Source organism: Lissotriton helveticus, chromosome 9 (genome assembly GCF_964261635.1).
Source record: "Lissotriton helveticus chromosome 9, aLisHel1.1, whole genome shotgun sequence".
NCBI lineage: Eukaryota > Metazoa > Chordata > Amphibia > Caudata > Salamandridae > Lissotriton > Lissotriton helveticus.
Window position 1 is genome coordinate 686969727 of NC_136070.1, and position 18210 is coordinate 686987936.

The 18210-nt window shown below is 47.4% G+C and overlaps 1 protein-coding gene across 1 annotated transcript in view; it reads right to left on the bottom strand.

Annotated features, from left to right (window-relative positions):
• The window catches only part of ZFPL1 (zinc finger protein like 1), a 134430-nt gene that overhangs the window by 48623 nt on the left and 67597 nt on the right, over nucleotides 1–18210 (bottom strand). The window contains exons 2-4 of the mRNA XM_078660778.1: nucleotides 17692–17816; nucleotides 15774–15885; nucleotides 14405–14598 (exon numbers count right to left, since the gene is read on the bottom strand). Coding sequence (XP_078516904.1) covers nucleotides 14405–14598; nucleotides 15774–15885; nucleotides 17692–17793 — 408 coding nt within the window. The 5' untranslated portion in view covers nucleotides 17794–17816. The remainder of the gene's footprint in view (nucleotides 1–14404; nucleotides 14599–15773; nucleotides 15886–17691; nucleotides 17817–18210) is intronic.

The window sequence follows — 18210 nt, forward strand, 5'->3', positions numbered from 1 at the left end:
TTCCGGTGGAATTCTATGCCAGATTCAACAAACAATTAAAAGAAATTTTAACCCAGCTGGTTAATCATGTCTTCCAGGGGGGTCGACCACCCGAATCGTGGATCAGGCCAAGATTATTGTTTTTCCAAAAAAGAATAAAGATCCAACGGATCTAGGGGCCTATCGCCCCATCACATTAATCAATAATGATGCCAAAATATATTCCAAATTACTCGCCAGTAGACTCGCCCCAGTAATTCACAAAATAATTTCTGCCTGACAGCACGGATTCGTTCCAGGAAGATCAACTACCGATCATATCCAAAGGGTGATCACACTCTTTGACATAGCAGACGATACAGGAGATCTTATGGCATGGAGAAGCGTGGCTCAATGGTTAGAGCGGCAGACCCTGATGCAGAGGTCTGGCCCGGGACCAGGGGGTTCAATTTCCGCCTCGGCGGCTCTTGGACTCAATCTCCCCGGACCTGATAATTCTCGCCTCGGTGCCTAGTCTAATCATGGGTCCCACTCTGTGACTCTGGGCAATAGCTTGCTTAATCTCCACAACGGCCCCAGCAGCGCTTGGATGCCTGGCTTCATCTTGGGGGTGCCCAGGAGTGGACATCTCACAGGAAAGCCAGGAAGGGTTCCAAAGCGGTATGAATACAGTGCTACGAGACCTCTGGGTAGAAGTGCGCTATATAAATACAAACACATTTACATTAATACTTCTAGATGCCAAAAAAGCCTTTGATAGGGTCTCCTGGAAATACCTTTGGACTGCTATGTCAAGGAGTGGGATCGGGGATGTATTTATTAATGCGGTTCGTATGATGTATGTCAAGCCAGAAGCAGCGGTTTCGATCAATGGTGAAAACTCAGCTACTATTAAAATATCTAGAGGAACAAGGCAGGGGTGTCCGTGCTCCCCTTTGCTTTTTGCTATATTTATCGACCCGTTTATCCACAGGTTAGAGACGAATACATCTATCATGCCAATAAAGACCCTTAATGGTGAAACTAAGTCCCTTGCATACGCCGATGACATCGCAATAGTCACTGCTGATCCAAATAATTTCGTAGATGCAATGGAACAAGAGGCAAAAAGAATTCGAGAAATCTCCGGATATAAACTGAACCGGAATAAAACTCAAATCATAATCAATAGTAAATGTAATTATGCGGATGAAAGAGTGACGGAGAATGCGATGTATCTCGGCGTTAATCTTACCGCTAACTTAAATAATCTTGTAAAACTCAACATGGACCCCCTAATGAAACAAACGGAAAAAAGACTAAAACTCCATAATCTGCACCTAACAATTATCGGAACATGTAATTTAATTAAAATGTTATTTTTTCCAAAATTCTTATACTTTTTTCGCACAATCTGCTTAAACTTTGAACCACTGTTATTTAAGGAAATTGACAGTATTTTTGCCTGCTTTATATGGGGATATGGAAGAACTCGTAGAGCTAACAGATTTATCACCTTGCCGACAGACAGAGGAGGTCTCGCACTCCCTAACCTTAAAGTTTATTGGTGGGCGACAGTCCTTAAATATAGTAGACTGCTGTTAACTTCATATCAGGATAATACCCCAGAGCGGTTAGTTCCAACTCCTCAGGAACTTATTCTAGGAGAGCAAGCGAGCGCACATTTGTGGCGACTGACTTACGATTGTCATTTCAAGAAAGTGCGCTTCAAAGCTCTTAAAGGCATTTATGCCGCCTGGAATTATGTTCAGAAACATTTGGGGCTAGGTAGGTTCTCGTATTACACGACTCTTATCAGTAATAAAAACCTCCCAGAGATTTTTTCGGATTCTTGTATGACCAGGTGGATCAGATCAGGTATATACCAAATTGGCTCCTTGTATGAGCGAAATGGCTTTATTTCATTTGAAACTTTAAAACATAAATTTGGCCTAGTACATCGGGACTTTTTTAAATACTTACAGGTTAGGGATTTCATTATGAAGAAGGGGGGTGGTCGGGTTGGATTCAAGAAAATTGAGTTAATCGAAACTGTTATTCAGTGTAATAGAGTGAAAATTGGGGAAATATATAACAATTTAATTATTGATCTTCCCGATGACCTGGATAAACATACTCAGAACTGGCAGATTAAACTTGGAACTTCAGTTAGCTCCATACAGAAAGCACTTCAATTTTCTCAGTCACTTTTAATGTCCTCTAAATTGCAAGCTCAATTCTATAAAACGTTTTTCCGTTTATATTACACCCCCTATAGGCTTGCAAAATGGAGCACTGGTAAAGGGACTTCATGCCCCAGATGCACGATGCCAAAAGCTGATATAATACACATGTTTGCTACATGTGGGGCACTCCGCACCATTAGATGCGAGATTTCTAATTTTCTTTCGGAAATATTTGCGACTAAAATGGAGATTACTACGTCAGAAATAATATTGGGGGTAGACGGTGACATCCGAACGGACAATAGAAAGGGACTTCTGTTCGTCTCTATGGCCGTGCTTAGAATCTGTCTGGCTTCGGCTTGGCTGGACACTGTTCCTCCATCTTTTCAACAATGGGGGGCACGATTATTATCGACATATAGTCTGGAAAAAGCAATATACAGCAGGAATGGTATGAAAAAGAAAAAGAAGGGACTAGATATCTGGTTCCCACTCGCGCATTGGATCGAATGTCTAGAACTGTAACGACTTTAATTATTTTACTGAAAACTTCAGTAGTTTTGTGTTCATGTAATCGGTCTATTTTTATGTCCAGTATATGTAGTGTATGATGCATTGGTTATCAGCTTCGTGGAAAATTGCCTGTATTGGGGTGGGTGGTGGGGGGTGTGGTATAAAATGTTAAGAACATTTTCTGCAATAAAGAATGGTTTAAAAAAAAAAGAAAGGAAAAAAAATCCAGGAAAACTGAGGAGTAGATTTCAGAAGAATGATGCAAAAAGTGAGAATCAGGGACAAAAAACAGAAACAACAGACGAAGATTGCGATGATAAATCAAGGAAATAATAAGTTGAACTGCATTGCTTAATAGCCTCCTTTATATATGCCTTAAATAGGAACTGACATCACAAGAAATGTCTATACTATATGTAGGATTGAAGAACCCAGTCGAATCACTACTGCGGAGATGGCCATCAATCCAGGTGCAGAGGACACCCAGCCACGAGCTAAGTGTTGCATCTATCAATGTGCAGATGGGCAGTGCGTGGAACACTTCTTGTATTAAGTGCAATTGGTCCCTAGTACGCTCTAGTTACTGTTCTCATCATAGAACGTGGCACAGATGTAAAAGGCAGCCATCTTGCAACTTAAAAGAATAACACACACTGAACAATATAATTCCAAGACGGCAGTGCGGGATGGAGCGCAATACAGATGGAGTGAGTGGTAAGTATCCTGGTGGCACTGTCTGGGGAGCTGCAGGATGCGCTAAAAATGGAAAAGGAAATACATGAAAGTGGACCTATGAAAAGAGAAAATGCAAAACCAAAGGACTGGTCCACCAGTCATGTCACTTAAGCGCACTCCATTTCCAGTGGATGGGCGCATGCGATAAGGTAAAATGCAGTTTTGGGCAACAGAGTCAATGGCTGTAATGGGCCAACTTATTGTGCCATGCTGTATTTTGTCATAGGCAGAAGAAGAATGTGACCGATACTTAAACAGACCAACGGCAGAAGAGGGCTGACTGAAAATCCCTCCAAGTGTGTCTAGGTATGTATGGGTCACAACGTTAACACTGTGTAACCAATATGAAAATATTAAATAAAACAAATCGTTGTGTAAAAAATATCATCTGACACAAAGATTGTCGGAAAATATTGTGATGACCATATCATCGTGGGGCAGAATTTTGACAGTAAGATTATTTTGTTTACGTGTTTATTTACACTTGTTTACATAAGTGTTGATTTACATAATGTTTACATTAGTTATTTTTAAAGAGTTCATTTCTAACATATTTGTTCAAGTCGATTTTAAGAATTTTTGGTTCTATATAAAAACTGATAAATTGCTTTTAATTTTATGTATTTACAGATTATGTTTTTCTGATATTTTTTAGGGAGTGATATTTTAAAACTATGTTAAATTAATTATCATATATTTTTTGTATCACTTCCCTACTGTTGCTTAGGTTGGAGTGAGAAGAGTAAATCTGACCCCTCCAATGTCTAACACTTTCAACAGTGTGACCTAGTTCAGAGTGGGAATAATAAACCCCACCTCAAAAGTCCAATACTTTCCCAATTGTTGTTTACGTTGAAATGGAGGGTTACATTTTATTCCTAAAAATGTTATTGTTTTTTTGACAATCTGTTATGTTGAATTTGGGATGTAAATTTCTTTTATTAATGTTTTTATTTTAAAGGAGATTTTCTTAGCTCCAGTGATGAGATAATCAGAAATAGTTTTAAAGACAAGGGGTGAATAATATGCCTCAATCGATTGATTATTGATTGCCAGTAGCAACAAGAGGTGCCACCGCAAATGAAACGTTGTCACATGCACTATTAAAGACGCTGTCAAGGTGCCAATGCCCTCTCTTCTTGCAAGGAGGTGGCCAGGATCGAAACGGAACAGGAAACAGATCCAATCTGGGATACACTGGAGGAAGAGAAGCTTCATGGACCTCTTTCGGTATTCTATTTAAAAAGCTAGCTTCCTACAGGAAGTATGTTCAATTTTCCCTCACTCTTATGCAAATTGCCTCCCAGTACACTGACGCACAATTTATTTGGGCAGGAGACTTCAATTGTGTACAGGACTGGAGACAGGATAAACATCCCACTAGGCTGGATCTGAAACCTCACATGGAGGCAGCCCTTTTGAAAATCTCCACAGAATGTAATCAGTTAGACATTTGGAAGTCCTGGCAACCTACAGACAAGATTTATTCTTTCCACTCCTCAGTGCATGATACTTACAGTAGGATAGATTTTGTAGTCACCAAGCATGCAGATATTGAGATGTTGGTCACCACACTATATCTAAAAATAGATTCCTATCATATAATTCTCTGCTGCTCTTCACCATTGTAATAAATTCCACATTTGTAAAGCGCAAACATATCACCTCTGAGGGTATCAAGGAGCTGGGGACCGTCGGGGAGATTAAGTGACCTATTGCCCAGAGTCACATGGTGCTGAGCTGAGCTGTCGCCGGCACCGGGGATCGAACTGTGAGCCCCGAGCTCTGGAGTCAGCCGCTCTGGCTGCTGCACCACGCCTCTCCTGTGATATGCTTGCGCAGACCACCCATACCCATGTGGCGGTTATGGACGGAGGATTTAGCAGATGCTGCGTTCCTTTTACATACCAAAGACTTCACGACATTACTTCGTGGAAAATCTGGGATCTACATACAGACAGTAGAGCAGTGGAGTGGGTGGCCTATAAGGTTGCTCTTCAAGGAGAATGTATATCAAAGAACTTTGGATGCGGAACACCTGGAGAAAACCTTGTTAGGCTAAGACACATAGTTAGCAGGCTTAGACTTCCGTGCTGTGACAGATCTGGAGTGTTAAAAACAGCCGTTTGAAACTAAACGCCAGATTGAAGACGCCTGGTCCCAGATTGATATATACACTTGTAGGTGCCACAGGCTATTTTGGGAGGGGGACAAGTCAGGCCACCTTCTAGCATAGCTATGAAACCTGGAGAAACCTCACACTCGCATATTATCCCTGAAGTGGTGTGATGGGAACATGGCGGGGTCCACGGAGCACATTAACGACCTCTGTTAGGATTAATAAGAGAGATGGGGATTCAATCGATTTTAGTGAATGAACAGAAAGTTAGCAGCTTATTTGGTGGGTTATGACGCCGTGGCTTTTGCCCACACAGCGGGAGGCACTTTAGGTCCCACTCGCCTTGTTTAAGGGGAAGGAAGCTTTGGCCGGGATGGGCTAAGGTAAATCCCTAGGGTTGTATGGTCTCCCAGCAGACCTCTATCAGAAAATGCCCTTGCTCCTCCTGGAGAAACTGCTGAAGGTACTATAGGAGGCCCAAAAGGTTGGCTGACTGCCGCCCATGATTCAGGAGGCTTATATAGGCGTAGGACCACACCCAGATGTCATCCTATCGTCCGATCTCCCTGTTAAACGCGATGTCAATCTATCGAGTAAGACTAGGTACAACAGACCACTGGGAGTCAGTTAGTCCCTTGTGCATGACAGTGTTCAATCCCGTAGGATTACGGGATGATCCCTCTGTACGTGGAGCGTGCTTGTGAATGTAGATGGACTTATCTATACATGCTCCTGGACTCTCTGGAGGCTTGTTCACTATTTTATAAGCTGGGTTAAACTATTTCATACAGACCCACGGACTAGGGTACAGACAGGCAGCATTGTTCTGGGATGCAAGGATTCTAAAACGTGGTACCTGTCAGGAATGCCCACCCTCCCCTATGCTTTTCGGCTGAGAGATCGGCTAAATTGTTGGGGGGAGTTCGGTGGGGGCACAGATACATACAGTTTCTCTCTAAGCCAATGATGCATTGCTATATTTGAGGGATCGGGCTCAGTCATTGTCATATGCGCTGGTAGAACCGCAAGGATTTGTGAGATTGTCTGTGCTACACGCAAATGCAACTAAGTAAAGTATTTTCCAGCTTGGTCAGTTGCCATGCACTCCAGTGTTTCAGCTACCTGAGAGAGAATACACTTGTTAGATGTAGGGTGGAAAAATGAAAGAAAGTTAAATATAGAAATGCCGATAAATGCTGGTCTTGTGAAATTGCATTCTTTGAACTGTCTGTACCACAACATTTTTTTCTTTTTTTGTATAGAAATGGTGCTGAAAATGCTCAGTTTTGCCACCATTTTCTGAAAATTATATTCCAGGAAGGAGAACCTGCAGCACTGATGGGTATTATCAGGACTAGTTATCACACCAAGAAAGGAATGAAATAGTTCATGTACCCCGCTTCAGAACTTAAAGCTGCAGTAGCAAACGTAAGTGAAAAATGTGCTTTAGAATGCACTATTTAACCTACTTTTTAGGTCGCGTCTAGGAGAGGGCCTCTTGGAATTACTTCAGACTTCCAAGAGACTTCTCCGTGTGGGTCTGCCTCCTCCCACACATCCCATTGGCCTTTGCGTGTGGCTTTCAATAATGAAAGCACACAAATGGCCAAAAACTGGTTCATGTCCCGCCTTTTCTCAAATCTTTCACTCCCATGGCCTAGGGGTCTCGGGAGAGAGCAGCGGCGCGCATTATGCCAGCTGCATTCCGCCCTGATTGTTAGCTTGGCTTACGCGGGCACCCTTGTTTACACTTTGTTTTTCCCTCCCTCTTTGATGCTTAGAGCTCCTGCCAGTTCAAAAGGTCCCTTTAAAAAAAATAAACACCAAAACGTTTACTGCAAAGACCAGCGGTACGTTAGGGATCTGTCTACGCGCATGGGGCAGGTGGGACGCTCTCTATTACCACCAAGTAACTTAAGCCAGGGAGTGCTTCGAAGCCCTTCATGTAACACGGTCACGTCATGCAGACTCTCCCTGGTATTGTGCAACTGCCAAGTGGTGCGTGTTAGAAAGCAGATGCCCGGAGCGCGCGTTATAACCATCGGTCTAATGCAGCTTAGGTACCCGTGGTCGGGTTTTCAACCCGCTGAGCTGTAGTGGCGACTTCATCCCGTCGGTCCTCTTCTAGCGCTATGCATTCATAAGGGCGAGTTCGTTGTTGTGTTTCAGTGGATTAAAGGCCGGCGGAAGCCTGCAGCCTAACTCCAAGTTGAATTATTCGGTGTTGTGCAGTTTGTTTACCCATAGGTGGGGTGTTAACCCACTGAGTTGGCGAGGTGCTTTCTTTCTGTTGGTCCTCTTCTAGCGCTTGGCAGGCCTGGCGACCTTCTGTGTAAGAGGATCTCTGCACACATCTTCCAGGTTCCCATCCTGCAGTGACCCACCGGGTTGAGGTGTGCGTACAAGTAACGAGGCGCTAGTGAATGTCACGCGGGACCCTCCTTTTTTCCTGCAGCCTGATATGCAAATGCTCCTGTGCAGTTTTTTATACTCACGGAAGCAAAATGTGGCTAATTAGTCTGTGCTCCTTGGAGCTCCACCTCCTGGCATCTTACATAAATTAGATAAAACGAGCCCTGTTGTACGAGTTACTTACCTTCGGTAACGATGTGTCTGGTAGAGACGATTCTGACCGCAGATTCCTTCTAGTAGAATTATCCCCAGGCGTGAGACTGGATCCAGAAACTTTTTGCTACAAGATCCCTGCGCGCCGGGGAGGGGCAGCATCACGCGACTCCGCCCAGGCGGCAGCCGCGTACTTGACGTCAGTGAAAGTCAAGTAAGCCCCATCCCGGGGCGCCTACGTCAGTTTACTTCTGAGAACTTTTCCGCACCACAACGCGGAGCCACCAGACAAAAAACTGTGGGAGCATGGGAACAGTGTCCGAGAGAGTAGAAAAAGAGGGAAATGGAGACAAGCGACCCCATAGGGAACAGTACAACACTGCAGTGTCCAAAGGAAGGGCAGAAGAAAGAACAGAGCAGAGCCCTGAGCAGCCACCCTTCCAGTACGCAAACAACCCCCGTGTCCCAGAGACAAGGAACATGCGTCAAACGTCACGACACATGCAGCAGGATTACCACCCTCGTCCAGAAACAAGGAAGGGGAGCCAGTTCCAAGGCAGACAGCAACCACAAACCTCCAAGCCACCCCAACATAGAGGGCAACCTCCCCAAGGGACAAGGGCAAGACATGGCCAGATGACCCTCATTCAGAGGTTAGCAAAGGGGCTAGAATCCCAAGCAGCCAGAGGAAGGGAAGGGAGGAAAGGATAGAGATTGAAGGCAAATCCCCTCCAACCTGGAGTAGCCAGAGCAGCGGGGCACAGGAGCACCGTAACCCCATCCTCCAAGAACCAAAGAGGAGTAATGAACCGCAACAGGAATGAGCCATCCGTCAGGAGCAAAGAAGGCACTCACAGGAGACACAGTCCCCCACAGGAAGGCAAGTACCGAAGACAAACCCAAGGGTCCTCGCAGAACGGGGAGGAAGGGCGGGCCGTGAAGGAATATGCGGCTAGAATCGTCTCTACCAGATACATTGTTACCGAAGGTAAGTAACTCGTACATCTGGTAGAGACTACTAGCCGCAGATTCCTTTACGTAGAATAGATACCCTAGCCATACCCACGGGGAAGGAGGATCTGCGAAAGGACCCCACCAGCGGGGACACAACAGAAAAGCCCACAGGGGACTAGTCCCATGGACAGGGCGAAGAGCTCCATCCTCCCAGGCAAGGAGGCGGGGGGACCCCCACAAGCAGAACACCACCAACCCCGAGAGGGATGTGAGAAGAAGAGAGAGAGTGTAGAAGAATTCAAAAGAATTCTGTTCACCCTCAGCAGAGGAACCATGGGCAAGGCCAGGAATGCCGAAGCACTCCACGCCCCTACAAGGCAACAGCGCTTCCATCCAATGCCAGGCAAGGAAGAAGAAAAGCCAAGAGGGCCCAAGGAAAACGAGGGGAAAGTAAGCGAGCCCACCATAGACGGAAGGCAACCGACCAGACAGAGCGGCGCACGCAGCAATAAGCCGCCGGAAGCAGGAAGAACAGCCCGGGCCCTCATGAAGATCAGGCAGGCCACGCCCAACAAGGGGAGACACAGAACCATCCCAGCCCCCAGGACAGGAGGCTGGAGGCGAGGAAATGCCCGGACAGAGAACTACGTGGGGTCCGCGCACACGGCCCAAGTAGCATTAGCAACATATATAAACACCACGGAGAGCAGAGGCCAAGAGATGACCAGAACTCCCTAGCATAGCACAAGCTATATAACAGCTACCACTACCCCACATAGGGTAAGTTAAGTCCCAAGGCATGGGAACCCTCTTTTGAAGGAACTTCCGCAGCAGAGGAAAAAACGAAAGAGCCACGCAAAAAAACCAGCGGGAGGCTAGCCAAGCTGCTCAAGAGAAAAACAGAAGACCTAATCTCTGGGCCAAGTCTGTGCAGATAAATCAAGCAGATAACACACAGGTAACAACGGGCCATCCAGCAGCCAACAAAGCCACATTCCCGGCAAGGAGGACTCGAGTGACCATAAAACATACCTCACAGCAAACCCCAAAATAGATGTCCAGAACCAGCTCAACTCAGCAGTCACTGAGGAGGGGGAGGAGGAGGAGGAGGAGGCGGAGGAGGAGGAGGATGGAGCCCTGCCAGGAACCTTTGGATGGCAGAGTCAGCCGGGGCATGGAACAACAGGCTGCCATCGAACGGAAGATCAATCAGCCGCTCCCGAATATTTTCAGGGAACACACCGTCCCGAAGCCAAGCATGGCGACGGAGGGCAACTGAGGAAGCCATGGCCCGGCCCAGCACCTCCGAGATGTGCGGAGCGGAGAATAAACGTTGCTAGGTCCCTGCTATCCAATGCATGATGCCGTAAATCCACCTGAACAGTCTCCTGGGAGGTTGCGGATCCACAAACAAGAGGAGGCCCTAGCCAACACACATAAGGTGTTAAGGGCCCGCAGGGCAGCGCTGGTCGAGGCGAACATGTTGCGTCCCCAAGAGTCCAACCAGCGGGCCTCCCGGGATGGCAGAGTCAACAGTGGCGGAAGGGAGGGAAAAGCAGTCCGCAAAAGTGTACTGGAGGCAAAGGGGTGGAGGGAAAGACACGCCGGGTTACGCGGCGCCGGGAGGTGCCGGTGCAGAAGGTGGTGAGGCGCCTCCAAGCCCCCGTCAGGGAAGAAAGAAGCGAACCTTCAAAGGGAAGCAGCTCCTCCGTGGGCGACGGCTGAAAAATAAGGCGGCCATCCCCGAAGCCAAGCAGGGCGGGCAAGGGCCAGACCTGGAAGTCGGCAGGAACCGAAGAATGGGGGACCTGCCGCGCCTCCGAAGAACACCTCGGCCTCGAAAATGGCGGGGAGCCGCCCTTCGATGATGCCGGTGAAAAGGACACCACGCGACGGCCTGTCAACCTTCAAAGAAGAGGGTGCGTCCGAAGACAAATCCGCGGCACGACTCCTGTGCGGAGCCGTAGAGTCCGCCGCCCGAAGCTGAACGTCGACACCATCCGGCGCTACAGAGACGCCGAAGAAGGCTCCTCGGAGCCACCCTTCGCCGGGGACCGGAACGGGGCCAGAGCCGAAGTGGCCAAAGGGCGGCGCTGGAATGGCGCCGACTTGACCTCTGCTGAGGCAGCTGCCTGCGTGGAGGAACAAGAGGGACCAGGGGAAAGACACGTAACCCTCCTCCAGCCTCGGCCCAGCATGCGTTGGAGGTAGCCCGGCGATCCATGTGGTGCGGCCAGAGCAGACTCAACCTCCGCCTCGCCCTCCGACTCGGCAGCCGCCTGCGCAGAGGGACGAGAGTGGCCCAGAGGAGGACGAGGGGTTCCCACCCAGACTCGACCCAGAGCGGGACGAGGAGGGTTGTGGCGACGCCTGGACCAGCAGGTGCCGGCGGCATCAGCTCAGCCATGGACAAGGCCTTCGCCCGCCCAGAGGGCCGAGCGGGGCTCGGGGATTCGACCCAAGCCCCGGCAACCTCCCGCGACACCACAGGGACTTCCGTGGGAGTTTGCGGCGAGGCAGAGGCGCCGTGGTCTTAAGGAGGGACCCCCAAAGAGCCGCAGTCCGACAGCACCACATCCTCCAAAACTGGATTCGAAGCAGTCGGCGCCGGAGCCACCGCCGGCGCCGCGGAGGGCCCCGCGCAAGGCAAGGGATCCGCTGACGCCCCAGGAGGGGAAGGAGGAGGAGACGCCAGCGAGGCCTGCAAAGTCGCCGCATAAGTCTCCATCTGAACTCTTGGCACTCCGTCACCGGGAAACGGTGGAAAGGAGGTCGACACGCAGGGCCGCATCACCCGCGGAAAGCCCACGCCCCAGGCAGGCCGAACACCAGCCCCCGGGGACAGACTGCAACACTTACCCACTGGGGAGCGACGCTCTCGCGACATCGGAGAAGGGCGAAGACGACGACAACAGCTGTATCTGAAGCCGTCTGCCGAGGCTGATCGAGGAGGGGAAGCTGACCTTGAGAGACGCGCCGAGAGTAGTTTCATCCGGCACTCCCGCCGCGACTTTGGCTTCAACAGTTGGCATGCCTCACAATCAGTGGTGCCGTGATCCTCACCTAAACACCAGACACAAATGAGGGGAGGGTCCGTCGCCGACATAAGACGCCCACACGACGTGCAAGTCTTGAAGCCCGAAGGCATTCGCACACTGTTCTACCAAAAATTTAGACAAAGGGGAAGAAAAAAGGGGGCCCCAAACAGGCCTGTAACAGAGACCGGATCCGCGTTGTGCGTGGAAAAGGAAAAACTGACGTAGGCGCGCCGGGGTGGGGCTTATGTGACCTCGCTGACGTCATGTACGCGGACGCCTGGGCGGAGTCACGTGATGCCGCCCCTCCCCCGGCGCGCAGGGATGCTGTGGCAAAAAGTTTCCGGATCTAGTCTCACGCCTGGGGATAATTCTGAGTGAAGGAATCTGCGGCTAGTAGTCTCTATCAGATACTTTATATATCTCACCCGAGGGGGGGCAACTAGGTGGCGGAGAGCGAGCCCCCCCTTCCGTAGGGTATGGTCCAAAGGGGGCAAATATCCCAGTGTTGGACGGTAAACTCGTTTCTTCCTTATTACTTTTGGGGGGTGGGGTGAAGTAGCTCCATTCCTTTGAGATGGTCAGATAGCGCCAAGAGGCGAACCACTCTCTGCCTTCGTGTCTACCTCATTGGTGTTTCTATGCACCCTTTCTTATCCCGTGGTAAGATTCTTCTAGGCGCTGATGCCAGGGCACGCTTTGGATTGAGCTATGCAGAGTAGGATTGGTGCGGGCACGGAATGCGAACACAGGAAAGAGGGCTTCGTTGAGCGAGGCTGTGTGGGTGCCCCAGTACTCCCGGTGAAGTCCGTGCGGCGGGCTCGAGCGATGGGACTGTGGCCCTGGTCTTTAGGTGGGCTGGGTAAAAGTCTGACACGGATGGGCCAGGTGTTTACAGGCTGGTTCTTAAGCACAGGTCAGGCCGTAATTATGTACCTTATTTAACATGGCTTTCAATAATGAAAGCACGCAAATGGTCAAAGAGGTCAACTTCACAAACAAAACTTCACTAGATGTGACTGAGAGGAAAATCAGGATCTCTAGAGAGGTCAAAATACCCTTGGATAGTATGTTATTAATATTTTCTTTACAAACCTAGATGGACAGTTTTAGCCTTGGGGACACTTTTATGTAAAATGCATTTAGATGGTTAAGGGAAAGAAACTTCAGGATAATGTGCTGCATGGCTAAATACTTATAAGTTCCCGAAGGTGAGACCTATTGGCTATGCCAATGCTTGTTTAAAAATAATTCTCAAGCAGAGGGAATCCAGTACCCCTCACCCTTTCATTGGACGCTCCATGAGAAAGTGGGGATTGCTCATTTCGTCGCTGCAATTTGCAGCATATATTATGCGCCATCATTTTAAAAGATCACCAGCAGCCCCTGTGTGCTGGTAGCAGTGGCAGCTACACCACAGTCTGCCATTAGTAGCCAAGCACTGAGGCATTGGCATATATACTCTGCGCCAGCAGTAGACTGGCAATGGAGGTGGAAGAGGTCAGTGCCAGCAAATGGAGGCCTCCAAAGAAAATCTTTGGGCTATGGAGTTTATTTACAAAACAAGCACATAACTGCAGTACATGATATTAGAGGCTTTTGTTCTTAACTAGCCCTTCAAAGGACAAGTAATGGCTCAATGAAGAAAGCAGCAAGCAGGTGTACACACATTCTGCCTAAAGGGACATAAAGCATCTGCAGCACATAACGTACGATGCCGAATGATGGTCTGATAGTTACAAAGTCTGAACCTATGCGCATAGAGACACTGCACACATTGGTACGAATCATGCACTCTTTCTTTGGTGCTGTGCAGCCTTGTAACAGTAAAACAGCAGGTCTGTATTGGCACCTGTGAAACTAAGTTGAGAAGCTATCCTATTTGCATTTATTTGCCACAACCAATAGCAGCCTGAGCCCAAGCACTGGAAGTGCAAAGCACATCTGCTGCTGCAATTGGTCCCATGGCTTCTACACCAGGCTGCACTATTGACCAATACACCATCTCTCAACAGTAGCATGAAATCAACCACAGGAGCCAATAAAATTAAGGTTGTAATTGGGACTGCCTTGATAGCAACATATAGATAACCCTGACATCTAGCCATGAACTTAACATACAATCAACAAGGAAAGCACCAAAGAACAAGTTCAAGATGCTCTTAACTGAACCACAGGTGAGATAAAAACACGACTGGCATGGAAACAGGCAATAAACAGACTAACACTCTTAATGTGGCCATAAAACTGCATGTGTCCGAGTATATAAAATTGCCCCCACCAACCACATACTATCACTCCCATGAGTACACAAAAAGTAGCCTTGTAGTAACACTCACCAATGGAAGGCCTAGACCAGCCCGGGCCCAGTTGACAGTAGATAGCTTCTCTCGTAGGGAGGAGGCCACAGGGCTCACCAGATTGGCTGGAGGGAAGACAGGACCCTGGCAGCTTGGACACTGGTAGCCAGCAGGGGCAGTATTTTCCGGTAATTGGTTGGCCATTTCATTCAAACATGACCAATGGAACAAGTCTAGGAAAAATAGAGAGAGAGAGACAGGGCTGAGTAGCTGAATTTCTCTGAAATAAAGAAGGGTGTAGGAGTCCTGAATACATTAAATTCTTAAACTCGGCATTAAAAACGTACTCATGTTTATGCTCTTTAAGTACCATGACATATGGTACACCCACATCATTTTAGCAATAAAAAAATCCCACTCTCTCCTTCTCATTTAAAAAAAGGAAAAAAAAGCAGTCAGGGAAATAAAAAAAAAGCACAAATGTAACAGCATATCAGAAAACAGTGGCGAGTCAGAAGAGAGATGTCATCCAGGAACAAAAGTGGGAAGATACGAATTCTATAATACTCAAAGATAATGTCAATCACATGTTCCCCAGAGCATGTATTCCACTATTAGCAGTGTACAATGGCCAAGTAAAAATACTTAACTGAAAATTAAATTACATTTTTTTTTAAATGAGTAAAGCAATTCACCAGCAACCTTTTGGTCGCTACAACAGCACATAGCTATCAGTATAAATCTCAAACTCATATGCATATCTCTCACTCCTATAAACGTTCTGTAGAGAACACTTCTCTTTTTATGATCACAGATACATTTTTTTAAGTAGCTTTTCAGTCATAGAAAAAAGATTCTGGTCTCATTGGAAACTAGAAATGCCCCTACCCTTTTCAATCTTTGGCATAAACAACTGTTCCAACTTTCAGATAGGTAGGAAGGAGAAGCAGTGTGCATTTGATACTCCGATTTCGTTATTTGCACCAAATTCTTTTTAAGCAAGCCGTGGAAGCAGCACCTTAACACCTTGAACGCTATGGGGATTTTTCCCCTGTGCTGGAAAAGCAGCAGATGCACTTTACATGACGAGCTGGGCTCGTCATGAGCGTAGCAGGAGGCTACTGCATGACGAGCCCAGCTCGTCATGAGCGTCGAAGGGGTTAAGAGCCTGGCCTCTAACTGCCTATAGGGTAGACGATCCAAGCGCACTGGATGTATACGTACACCATGTTACATTTGCCTTCAAAATGTTTAATATGTTGCAAATATTACTCTCTGCAGGTGGTTACAACAGATTCCAGAAGCAGCAGTCTGAGCTTGTAACACTTGTTAGACACAGCCACTGTTCTAATCCAATGATGCACTGCACAGGCAAACAAAGAAATCTGAAGTAAAAAAAACAGATTACCATAGCAGACAAGTCGTGCTGTCTCTCTCGAGGACAGAAGTGTGTTGCACAGTCGACAATTTGGGTTGTAGTCGCTGTCCTGCAGCCACTGAAGATATGACTGGACAATACACTGAAAAAAACACAGAACAGTTGATTCTCTTTAAGATGAGCTGCAGAGTGTCATGTCTGAAAAAAAAGGCAAAACAATGCTTATCATCAGTTTTCATTAGAAAGCAATAGGCAAGGCCCAGTTGCCCATGAAATCGCAGAGGTCAAAAGAAACTAACAGGTAGATGCATCAAGCATTTTTGCGAGCGCAAACGGAGCCAAGCGCAAAATTCGGACTTTTGCGCCCGCAAAAATGGCATTTGAGATGCATCAAGGGTTCATGCACTCGCAATTTAAGAATTCGCAAATAATTGCGAGTTCTCAAATTGCGATTGCATTTAAGGAATCGCAATTTGCGATTCCTTAAATGCAATGCATGAACCATTCAAAGATTGCGAATGCGCAATCTGGGGTTGCTATTTACCGCTACGTGGTAAATAGCAAAAACTTAGAAATATGCACTTTAGTGCATTTTTCTGTGTGTCATGCCTACAACCCACTGCCCTGGCATAGGTCAGCCACCCCTCTAGCTGGGTGCACTATACCTGTGGTGAGGGTACAGGTGCATGATCCCTGCACCCGTAGTGTCTAAACCAATTCCTAGACATTGTAAGTGCAGTAATGCCACTAAGAGTATATGGTGCTGGGAGTTTGTCATTACAAACTCCACAGCACCATAATGGCTTTACTGAACTTCTCAGCACATTAGACCCACACTGATTCCAGTGCAGGATTTAATGAAAAATGCACTCAGAGGGCATCTTAGAGATGCCCCCTGAAAAACGACCTACTGCAAGTGTCCTGGCTGAGTGGCTACTCACCAGCTGCCAACACCAAGCATGTTTCTGGACCTCTGGGTCGAGAGCCTGCTACTCTCGGGAGTCTGAAACAATACACATCCTGGGACGAGGTGCTAGCCTCCTGCCCCAGGATGGGCAGGGTCCATGAAAGGGAAGCTTCAAAGGCTTGCTGCCTTTGTGAGCAACCCCAGCCATTTGCTGCTACCAGCAACTGGCCCCAACCGGTTCCGACCCTCACTTTGGGCAGGAGAATTGGAGGGAAAACCAAGTGAGGAAGGGAGGTGTGCCCACATTTGCCAACCCCACCCCTCGGGTGGGGGAGGCGAGGTGAAGCACAACTCTCAGTCACCGCCATCTTGCAGATGGGGGGGACCCAGCCAACCAGAGAGAGGCATATGGCCCCTCCCATTGGAGGATGGTAAAATAGGGGTGTACCCACCCCAAGAAAAGGACCCATTGGTCCCGACCTTTACCTACCAGCAACAAACCTAAAATGAGTATTTGGGGGCAACCCTGAACCTTGCCTCCTCAGACAGGAACTGACCAGAAGAAGAGAAGAAGAAGGACCGAAGAAGCTGTGCTGAACTAAGAAGAGGAGGACTCCCACTGACTTGGCCCCAGCATTACCGGCGAGTCCTCACCTCAAACCTTGTCCAGCGAAACCCTGGTGTGTCCTGCACCCAGCAGCCCTCAAGAACCCGAAGGACCTGCCCTGCTTATCTGGCGAGATAATAATCACATCTGACATGGGACACTAGGAATCAGGCTATAAGTGGTTTAAGATCAAAAGTGCACTTTCAAAATTGACCAGGTGGACAATTATTTTTAGAGCAAGTAATGGACAAGCCGCTACGTACAAAGATATTTGCTTTAATCATTAAGGTACATTACAAAACCACCACAACATTAAGCACCTGTTTGGAGAAGATCAGTAGATAAAATGAGTATACAATCAGTTATTTTGGGGGAACATTTGCCACTGCAGAGAATTTTGCGAGCAATGATATACTTGATGTAAATCGGCTTACCTTGGAGTGATTGGCCACCAGGCAGTGCTCGCACACGTTGACACGATGCTCGAAACAGAACAGATTGGTCACTTTCCTCTTGGGACACTTGCATAGCCCCATTTTGCTTCAGATATTCTGGGAGACTGGGGAACAAAAATAAACTGTAAATGCTTTTCAGAGAATATATTGAAATATGAAAAACTATGCAGACTAAATGCAAAGAAGGCCGTCCTATGAAAGAGTAGCATTCAGAGGTGACAGCCTAGAGCACAGGTGATAAACACAGGTTCAGGAGGGATGGATTCATGCCATATTTTCAGGTTAGGTTCAAACTAACAAGAGCACAACCCAAATGTCCAAGTGAACAGGGATATCAAGTGTATAACTTGTGACAAGTGTTCACATGGAACTTATTTTCTAAAAGCAAAATATGATAATGGAGGAAACACCAACCAGTAGTCGCAATAAGTTCAATTTAGCCAAATCGAAGTTTCTTCCTTCATAAATTAAAAAATCCTGAGTCAACAGTCAGGTGAG